The following is a 10,000-nucleotide window of genomic DNA, read 5'->3' on the forward strand; positions in this document are numbered from 1 at the left end:
AGGCTCCGCCAGCCTTCGTGCGCCTGATTTGTGTCGCACCTCCCCGGAGGGTTCGACAGGTTGCGACACCTGCACCCGTAGGGGTTCGACAGGCTGCGACACCTGCACCCGTAGGGGTTCGACAGGCTGCGACACCTGCACCCGTAGGGGTTCGACAGGCTGCGACACCTGCACCCGTAGGGGTTCGACAAGCTGCAACACCATACCTTGGGGTTCGACAGGCTGTCACGTCACCTCCCTTGGGAGTTCGACGGGCTGCGACACCTAGTCCCTGGGGAATACGACAGGCTATAACCCCCGCTCCCTTGGGGGTTCGACAGGCAGTCACACCAAGTCGTCCCCTCCGAGGCCTCCAGCAAAGCTACACCTCTTCACTCCACCAGCCACCTCCACCACATCATGATGGCTTCCGACATCACCCCCTTCAACACTCTCCTTCCCCACCAGACCTCACAGGGCCCCAGCATCATCACGCCCTCTCGCTCCAACAATCCTCTCCACCACACCTGGACGTATACCAGCGAACGGGATCTGTACCATGGATGGGAAAGACAAAGATGAGCGACGAGCGAGAGGGGAAGAAGGTCAGGACAAACAAAGCAGGAGAGGAACGCAGGAGAAGCATAGAATGGGGAACAGATGATATTGAAGGTTATAGAGCGGGGCGAAGGAGGTGGTGGGGAAGGAGGAGGAGTAACAGAGGAAGCGATGATAACAAAGTAAAGAATGAGGAAGGTGAAACAAGGGAGGAGGAGGAGGACATTCCTAAAGGGGCCTTTGATTCGAGTCAACCTTTGAAGGTATTTTTACGAGGAAATGAAATCAAAGAAATGGCAGCCATTGCTGGTAAACAGGAGGATAAGGATGGAGAAAATGATGATGATGATGATGATGGTGAAGGTGAAGACAAAGAAGAAGGAGGATTGAAGTCACTGCCATACCTGACGGAGAGAATCGATCCGGATAACATCAAGTGGCCCAAATCAACAACACTCGGAAGGCGAACTGGCGGTGGCGGTGACATCTTAGAACCTGAATCACAAGGAGACCTGCCTGACGGAGGAGGTGGCGGTGACATCTTAGAACCTGAATCACAAGGAGACCTGCCTGACGGAGGCGCCTGGCACCTGGACCACCTAGACCCGAGCCTCAGGTGAGTCATGACCCCTACTGGTGGTGTATCCTTAGGTGAGAGAGAGAGAGAGAGAGAGAGAGAGAGAGAGAGAGAGAGAGAGAGAGAGAGGAGAGAGAGAGAGGGTAAGAAAGTGTGTTATTAACAGGGAATCCTTCAACCAGCGGCCATTTTGAGTATACTAGAGGATTCTACTCAGAGAGAGAGAGAGAGAGAGAGAGAGAGAGAGAGAGAGAGAGAGAGAGAGAGAGTTGTTGCTCTCTAAAGTCTACCTTTCATGTCCACTGTTCACCTGAACGCTGTATATGTACAACATAGCTACCTATATACATTATATGCATGTGCACTACAGTAACATGTTAAATGTATGTTTATACACCGTAACAACATGGCAGGATATATATATATATATATATATATATATATATATATATATATATATATATATTATATTCCTAAAATGTGATTCTGGCCCCGAATTCTTATAATTTTCCCTCTCCAGTGTAGTGGTGTAGGGTACAGCAACACACACACACACACACACACACACACACACACATCTGCTCTACGACCGTAGGGTTTTGCACGTCCAGTGGGCCTCCTGGGGTGTCGGCTGCTTGCGGCCTCCGACGAGTGTAATTTAGAGAATCTAAATACTGCTTTCTGGTCTGGCTGCATCGAGACGCCCCCTCGCTCCCGTTGATGCGAGGTGTCTCTCTCTCTCTCTCTCTCTCTCTCTCTCTCTCTCTCTCTCTCTCTCTCTCTCTCTCTCTCTGTGACGTAGTACTTGAGTTGCCTTGCTTGCTTGCTTGGCTCCTGCCCCAAACCTCTCTTTGTCTCGCACGGGCACGGACGAGCAAGCGCCCCCCGCCCCCCGCCCTCCAAGGCCAGCTGCAGAGGGGCAGGGAGATGGAGTCGTTCCGGGTGTCTTATCGGCTCAAAAAATGACAGAGTCGACGGGCGAACCCGACGACTCACAGGGAATTATATGAGAAAAATGACCCCGGGGTTGTCGTGTGGCGCTGGAGATGAGGAGGGTGAAGGTGATTCCCTCCCAGAACGCGAGAGGGGGGTTGGGGTGGGGGAAATTACCCCTCCATCCCTGGTCTCAGATCCTAATCCATGGAGGGGTTGGGGTGGGGGTTTTGGGGGGGATGGAGGAGGGGTTTGTAGTAAATGGGATTGCAGTGTGGTAATTTCCCCCGTCCTCCTCCTCCTCCTCCTCCTCCTCGTCCGTCGTCGCACCAGCGCCGACGCGACAGATTCCGGGGCGAACAAATTTCCACACATCATTACCGGAGGTTGATGGGTGTCCCCTGCAGGTCCCGGGGTGTGATAAGAGCAGCTGTAAGCCCAGCCATGCACGGGGATTAAGGAAAAGGTTCGAGAGATTACTCCTGGCGCAGCGGCGCGACCCGGATCGCTCACTACTTTCTCTATAATTAACGCCGAACTGAAAGCCTCTCCCGGTTACACCTCGTGACGACCGCCGTGCTTCAGCGAGTGTCACCACCTCCTCCTCGACCTCCTCCTCCTCCTCCTCCTCCTCCTGCTCCTCCTCCTCTTGCGGTTGATGTGCACCGAGGCTCCTGCTTCACCGTCCTGTGCCCTCTCCTCAAGAGTGAGGCGGGTGAGTGATTTGTCGTGGGTTATCAGTTCTCTCGTTGTCTGCCCCTTTCCCGTGCACTGCCCTCCAGCACGTTACCACGACACAGGTCATACGGGCTCCTGTTGTCCCTCCTTCCCTCCCTCCCTCATGCATTCTCGTGTGTTCACTCTCTATCAGTCCCTGTCCTCCCTCGCTTCCGTTACTTCTCGAGCCTCAGACCCTCCCTCTCTTACCCTCACCATAACCTCCTCCCCCCTACACTCCATTGTGTGTTCCTCTCATCCCATACACTCCCTGACTCTCCCCACGATGGCCCTTCATCCTACGACCCCTACGCTGCCAAAGCCGGGCGCCCCTACCACACCGCCCCATCCATCTTTCCCCCCTGCGGAAAGTGCCTCACTCTACGAACCTCCGGTTTTTACGACATCGCCGTACGATATCCTCCACTTTACGACACCCCACAACTTACAACATCCCCCCTTATTGACCCCCCCTCACCACCCCACCATACATAACACCCTCCATTTTGCGATGTCCTCCCAAATCCCCCTCTTCCTTATGACTCTTGTATGACCCCTCCTCCCTTGACCCCAGCCAAGGACTGCCGACACACACACACACACACTCGTCGAAGTTAACTCCTCCTCCAACCCCCAAAAGACTTGCTTGGGGAGAGCAGAGGAGGAGGAGGAGGAGGAGGAAGATAGTGGCAAGGATGAGAAGCAAGGCAGTACTATCAAGTGTCCCCTCTCTCTCTCTCTCTCTCTCCCTCGTCCCTCCCTCCTGCAGATGTTCACACTCAAGCCCTACAAAGGAAACCCCCAAGCCCCGTCCTTCGTGACCCCAGACGTCACTAACCCCCCTTGCTTCGTCACAAAGGTCCTCCTCCCTCCTGACTCCGGGGGACCGAAACGCTCGAGACTTGAACCCCGGCGTCGATCTGGATGTTGAGATGCGGTGCTGTTGAATGCAAGTGGAGGGATTATAATCTTATTTTCCCAGAGCCAAGCGGCCGAGTCATATGGCCAGGAGGTGAAGCTACGAATCCCACGAAGCGGAAGGTGTGCTTCTGAGCCGTGAATCTCCATAGTGAACCACTGGAGTTTTAGAACCGTGAACCCTCAGTTCATGGTATTGGACGCGGAAGTCCGAAGCCAAGGTCTCGAAACAGGTTCGAAAGGGTCGAAATTATTCTCATTCGGTGGCTGAAGGTGAGGAGCTGTTTCCAGCCTGGCCTGTGGCTGGTGCAATTATGTAGCTGGAAAAATCTTAACAAAATTTCCCACATTTTTCCCCACTGAAGTTCCTCAGGCGCCGATGATCGAGTTAGCTCGTCAGCTATTTCCGAGATTCAAGGGTCAGATTCAGTGAGACTTTTTCGAAAGAATCAAGATTCCAAAATTGCGTCAAGCAGAATATTGTATGAAAGTGGGGATGGGATATGGATTTAACGGATTTCTCTCTCTCTCTCTCTCTCTCTCTCTCTCTCTCTCTCTCTCTCTCTCTCTCTCTCTCTCTCTCTCTCTCTCTCTCGCACACACACACACACACACACACACACACACACACTCATGAGATGCCCTTCCATCAGCTCCGACTATGATGATGACAATATTTGCATACTCCGTATCCCCCCCCGAGAGCGACATCTTCGCCCTAGGTCGACCGCTGATGGAACCATTAATATGTTGACGTGTCGACCCGCCGCAGGGGTGATGGGTAATGGAAAGAGGGTTGTCTTCCGCGGGCGTGGTGGAGGTGGGTGATGGGTAACGGGAAAGAAGGTGGTTGTCTAGGGTCTACGTGGAGGGTAGGTGAAGGGCAAGTTAGGAGGGGTTTGGGGGGAGGAAAGGTTAAGGATAGGTAAGTTAGGCTTGCTTTAGGTTTAGGTCCGGTTTTGTTAGATTAAGTTAGGAAAGGTTAAGGATAGGTAAGTTAGGTTTGCTTTAGGTTTAGGTCCGGTTTTGTTAGATTAAGTTAGGTTAAGTATAGGTAAGTTAGGCTTGCTTTAGGTTTAGGTCCGGTTTTGTTAGATTAAGTTAGGAAAGGTTAAGGATAGGTAAGTTAGGTTTGCTTTAGGTTTAGGTCCGGTTTTGCTAGATTAAGTTAGGAAAGGTTAAGTATAGGTAAGTTAGGCTTGCTTTAGGTTTAGGTCCGGTTTTGTTAGATTAAGTTAGGAAAGGTTAAGGATAGGTAAGTTAGGCTTGCTTTAGGTTTAGGTCCGGTTTTGTTAGATTAAGTTAGGAAAGGTTAAGTATAGGTAAGTTAGGCTTGCTTTAGGTTTAGGTCCGGTTTTGTTAGATTAAGTTAGGAAAGGTTAAGGATAGGTAAGTTAGGCTTGCTTTAGGTTTAGGTCCGGTTTTGTTAGATTAAGTTAGGTTACGGCGTGTTAGGTCCTCGACCCTCGAGACTAACTTCGGGGAATGACTTCAGCCAACCTTCCCTGACCAGAGGCCGTGACATGGAGCTCTGCATGATGGTTGTGTTTTACTAGCAGATTCGTGCCCTCCGGTCCCTTCTGTGATCCTTCCTGCGGAGGGTATTATCATAGTGTAAACAGTCAACCCCCTGCCGTTTTTCCTCTTAATATGTCCCCTGTATAGCTGGGATAACCGCCCGTCTCACTGTTGAATATATATATATTTTCCCCCCAAAATATGTCATCTCCAGCAAGTCACTTTTTTTCCTGCCGAGGAAATGGATGAATTATTGGCAACTGTGTATACGTGGGGGTTAGTCATCGTGCGTCCGGCAATTTCCTCGTCACCGGATCACCCCCCCTTTTTTTTTATTTATTTATATACAGTATAAAAGTGTAGTGGATAAATGAAATATACACTAGAGTACGAAATAGTAATCGCGCACAGCTAACGGGAAATGGTAAAAAAGCTGAACGCTATGGCAGAGAATGTCAGAGAGAGATGGATAGACAAACTCCCCATGGTTTTTCGTTTTCTTTACATCCTTCCCCTATGATACGAACTGGTTTTTGAAGAGAAGCAATCACACACACACACACACACACACACACACACGCACACACACACACACACACGCACACACACACACACACACACACACACACACACACACACACACACACACACCTTACACATTTCCCGGGTCCTGCGTCATTCGTGGCCACATTTGAACACCAGCCAAAACATTCAGGCGCGCCCACGGCTCTTGCTGCCTGCATATCTCAGCGTTTGGCGAACCTTCTGCCTCTTTTTCGACAGATAAGAGAGATAAGAGATATGAGAGAGAGAGAGAGAGAGAGAGAGAGAGAGAGAGAGAGAGAGAGAGAGAGAGAGATAAACCCTCTCCCCTCCTTCCCCCTCCCTCCCTCCCTCTCTCTCTCTCTCTCTCTCTCTCTCTCTCTCTCTCTCTCTCTCTCTCTCTCTCTCTCTCTCTCTTTCTCTCTCTCTCCCCGCATTTTTTTTTTACGTTGTGTTAAAAGTTGGATGCATTCTGTGTGGTCATGTTGTGTCGGCCGTGACCTACAGAGAGCGGCGCGCGCGCGCGCTCGCTCGCTGGGCTACATGCTGCAGCCAGTGGGGCACGACATACGCCAGAGGGAGGAGGGGGGTAAAAAAAAAAAAAAGATTGAAAAAAAAAAATGTATTTGGCCTTTTTTTTCTATTTTTCCCACTCGTGGTTTAGTTCCACACGGGTGAGTTGTTTTTTTTTTTGCTCTCTCTCTCTCTCTCTCTCTCTCTCTCTCTCTCTCTCTCTCTCTCTCTCTCTCTCTCTCTCTCTCTCTCTCGCCCCACACACACACACAATAGTCGATCTTTTCAAATGTCGTTATTTTCGATGTACGAAGGCGAAGGGGGGGCACTACTGTATGTTGTATTGTTGTGTAACGCGTCATATTCATTGTCTGCCTGATGCAGAAACACAGTAGAACGACCTCCCTCGTGTATGATGGCGTGACCTTTGACCCGACCTGCATGAGGTATCGGAAAGGTGCGAGGCGTAGTGGGATTGGGGGGGGGGGGGGGGGCGACGCCACGTTTACTGTGCCGCCGAGTGATCCAATCATCAACGACAACTCGTCTCCCTGTCAGTGCATAGAAAACGAACGGATGTGGGGGGTTGAAAGTTGAAGCGGCCCACATCTAGATGGCGTTGGTGAACGAGGTTTTGTGTCGTCTGCATATATCAGGTCGCCGCTGCTAGATTTTCAGTGGACAGACTTGACGTTTTAACTAACTGGTGTTGGTTATATATATGTATGTATATATATATATATATATATATATATATATATATATATATATATATATATATATATATATATATATTTGGCTATATAGATTTATGCATATATATCTAAACATGGAAACTATCTATATACATTCAAAACTCATTTATGATATTGATGATTCCTGGGATATATATATATATATATATATATATATATATATATATATATATATAAGGCTGAAGAAAAAGCAAGTCATATTAACTAGATAGTTATTACTGAAATTGCTTCTCTTGCTGTTGAATTTATGCAGATTTTTCATTTCAATGAATAACGTACGGATGATCCAAGTCTTTGAGGTAAAGACCAAATGATTTAGACTTTAGTGATGCGCACTTTTAATAGCTTCTAATTATGTTATAAAAGACTGTGAAAAAAAGATATTTATATTTCAGTTATTGTCCGTCACGTCTTCATTAATACTGCCCTTAAGTTAAGATTAGAAACTTCAATATTAATAGTGAGTGATGCAGAGGGAGCTTGCCAATCCAGATAATAGACGGCGCTGACACTGGTAAAGGAAATGGCTCACAAGACTGATTTCCGTCACGGATCCGACAATGAATTTATATATATTTATTTTTTTTGTCTCCAGGCTTTCGTACCTTAGCTCTTGATTGTATCGTACCTTCGTGCTCAACCTACCATGAAGGCAGTCGTACTTGAAGGCAGTCGTACTTGAAGGCAGTCGTACTTGAAGGCATTCTTACTTGAAGGCATTCTTACTTGAAGGCAGTCGTGCTTGAAGGCAGTCGTACTTGAAGGCAGTCGTACTTGAAGGCAGTCGTACTTGAAGGCAGTCGCACTTGAAAGTAGTCGTACTTTATCACTTCCTCCAAAATTCGTAAATACTTTCCCTTGTCTCACCTTTTTCCCCCCATTTCATTACCCCTCTCTATATTTCAATTAATTCCCGGACGTTCACTTTAGTGCATTATTTACTGGACGTGCACTTTCGTGCATTAACTCCCCGGACCTGCTCTTTCGTGCGTGGCTGGTGCCTCCAACGTAAGAAAAATGAATAAGATATTACCAAAGAAAAATCTTACACAAGTCCAAATCGAATTTCTCGACCTTGGTTATGTCACATCTCTACCTTTAACCCCCCGCTATTATCTCGACCCTTGAAGTATCACATTTAGGCGCGGGGTGTCTGTGGCGGAGAGAGGGGGTGATGGGTCGGGGAGTCGGGTTTGGCCAGCGATGGCGAGGCACGGGGGTTGGAAACCCCCCCTCCTCTGACCTTACCATGGCGAGGCACAGGGGTTGGAAATCCTTCTAACCTTACCTGTTGACATTTCCCCCCCAGCTCTTCCCCCGTGAGACGCGCTGTTGTGGAAGCGTCGTGTTGACCGCTCACCTCCCTACATAAATCAGGGCCGTTATGGGCCTGGCTGAAGTGCATCATCAGTCTGGGCCTTCGACTCCCCTTGTCCTCGAAGCAGGATCGACACAGAGAAAAGGGGGGGGGGGGCCTTCTCTTTGGTAAGGGAGTGTGTGAGAGAAAGGGAGAGGTGGACGGGATGGAGGTTCTCGAGTCTTGAGAGAGAGAGAGAGAGAGAGAGAGAGAGAGAGAGAGAGAGAGAGAGAGAGAGAGAGAGAGAGACCTGGTGGAGTGTCTTTGGCTTCCAAGGGGGAGGGGGGGAATCGAACCCAGGGTTTTGGACATTATATGAAGAGGAGACGGGGAATCGAACTCGTCAAGAATAATAACAAAGGACAGTTTTTTTTTTAATGGTGTCAGACATGATGGAAAATGAGAGACAGCTCCCACTGAGGAAGTCCTATACACCTTGTTGATTTTTCAGGTGGTTTTCAGGTGGGAATAGAGAGAGAGAGAGAGAGAGAGAGAGAGAGAGAGAGAGAGAGAGAGAGAGGGTTTACCAGGGGGTGTGGTTACATCCCCCTGCTTTGGCTGGACCAGTCAGTGACGTGGGATCATCATACAGTCAGGCTAACCCACACCTCTCTCCCAAGTGGTTGCTCTGGTCAGTTAACATACCTCCAGTCGGGTCCAGTTGTTCATGAGTGTTGCTCTGTGTGTTGCAGGTCCAGCGTGGTGGGCAGCGAGCTGGTGTTGCTGGAGAAGACCGACCCACACTCCCTCTCCCACTTCTCCCCTTCCCTTACCTCTCACAGCTCCACTCCCACGTTCGACCCACATCAGAAGGGAACCCCAATCTCCCAGGTTCATGAAAGGGATTCCAGCCACCTCTCCCCCTCTCCCTTCTTCCACACCTCCAAAATCCCTTCTCTTCCCCCCAACGCCCACTCCCTGAATTCCAGTACTCCCTCCCTGACCTCGAACACTCCTTCCCTGACCTCCAACATCCCTTCCTTGACCTCCAGCACCCCCTCTGCAACCTCCAACACCCCTACCGCCACCACTTTCTCCGCCTCCACCTCAGCCTCCAACCTGGCCTACTCTTCTCCCTTCTCCCTCTCACTCGAGCCTCCGCCTCCAGCTTCCTCCTCTTCCCAGGACCCCTCCTCCACCCGCCCTCTCTCCCGCCCCTCCTCCTCCTCCCCACCACACCCACCCACGGCCACGCCCACCTCTCAATCACCCACTCCCACATCCCGGGCCCTCAGAAGTTCCCTCGCCCCTCTAACGGCACCATCAGGAGCGCCACCCACGCCTCCGGCTCGGCCAACTGCCACGCCATCATCAGTGAAGCCAACCACACCACCACCACCACAAGGGCCATTCCCAGCTGGTACCCTGGCTCTCCTCCGCTGCTCGTCTCCACGCGCGAGGACCACGACTGTGTACGTCATACAAGGTAAGGCACCACTTTATAACTGTTTGTGTCATGCAGTGTACCAGCTGTTTGCGTCATGCAAGGTAAGGCGCCTCGTACCCAGCTGTTTGCGTCATTGAAGGTAAGGTGGCTCGTATCCAGCTCTTTGCGTCATGGAAGGTAAGGCAGCTCGTACCAGCTTTTTGCGTCATGCAAGGTAAGGTGGTGCGTTACAGTCGTTTGCGTCA

The 10,000-nt window shown here is 50.1% G+C and overlaps 1 protein-coding gene across 6 annotated transcripts in view; it reads left to right on the forward strand.

Annotated features, from left to right (window-relative positions):
- LOC139762492 (uncharacterized) overlaps positions 1 to 10,000 on the forward strand; it is a 302,452-nt gene that overhangs the window by 143,382 nt on the left and 149,070 nt on the right. For all 6 annotated transcript variants that reach the window (XM_071687441.1, XM_071687445.1, XM_071687442.1 and 3 more), the window contains exons 2-3: positions 1 to 1,153; positions 9,061 to 9,794. The exon at positions 1 to 1,153 is cut by the window's left edge and continues 57 nt beyond it. In XM_071687441.1, the coding sequence (XP_071543542.1) occupies positions 1 to 1,153; positions 9,061 to 9,794 (1,887 nt within the window). The remainder of the gene's footprint in view (positions 1,154 to 9,060; positions 9,795 to 10,000) is intronic.

This window comes from Panulirus ornatus, chromosome 43 (genome assembly GCF_036320965.1).
Source record: "Panulirus ornatus isolate Po-2019 chromosome 43, ASM3632096v1, whole genome shotgun sequence".
NCBI lineage: Eukaryota > Metazoa > Arthropoda > Malacostraca > Decapoda > Palinuridae > Panulirus > Panulirus ornatus.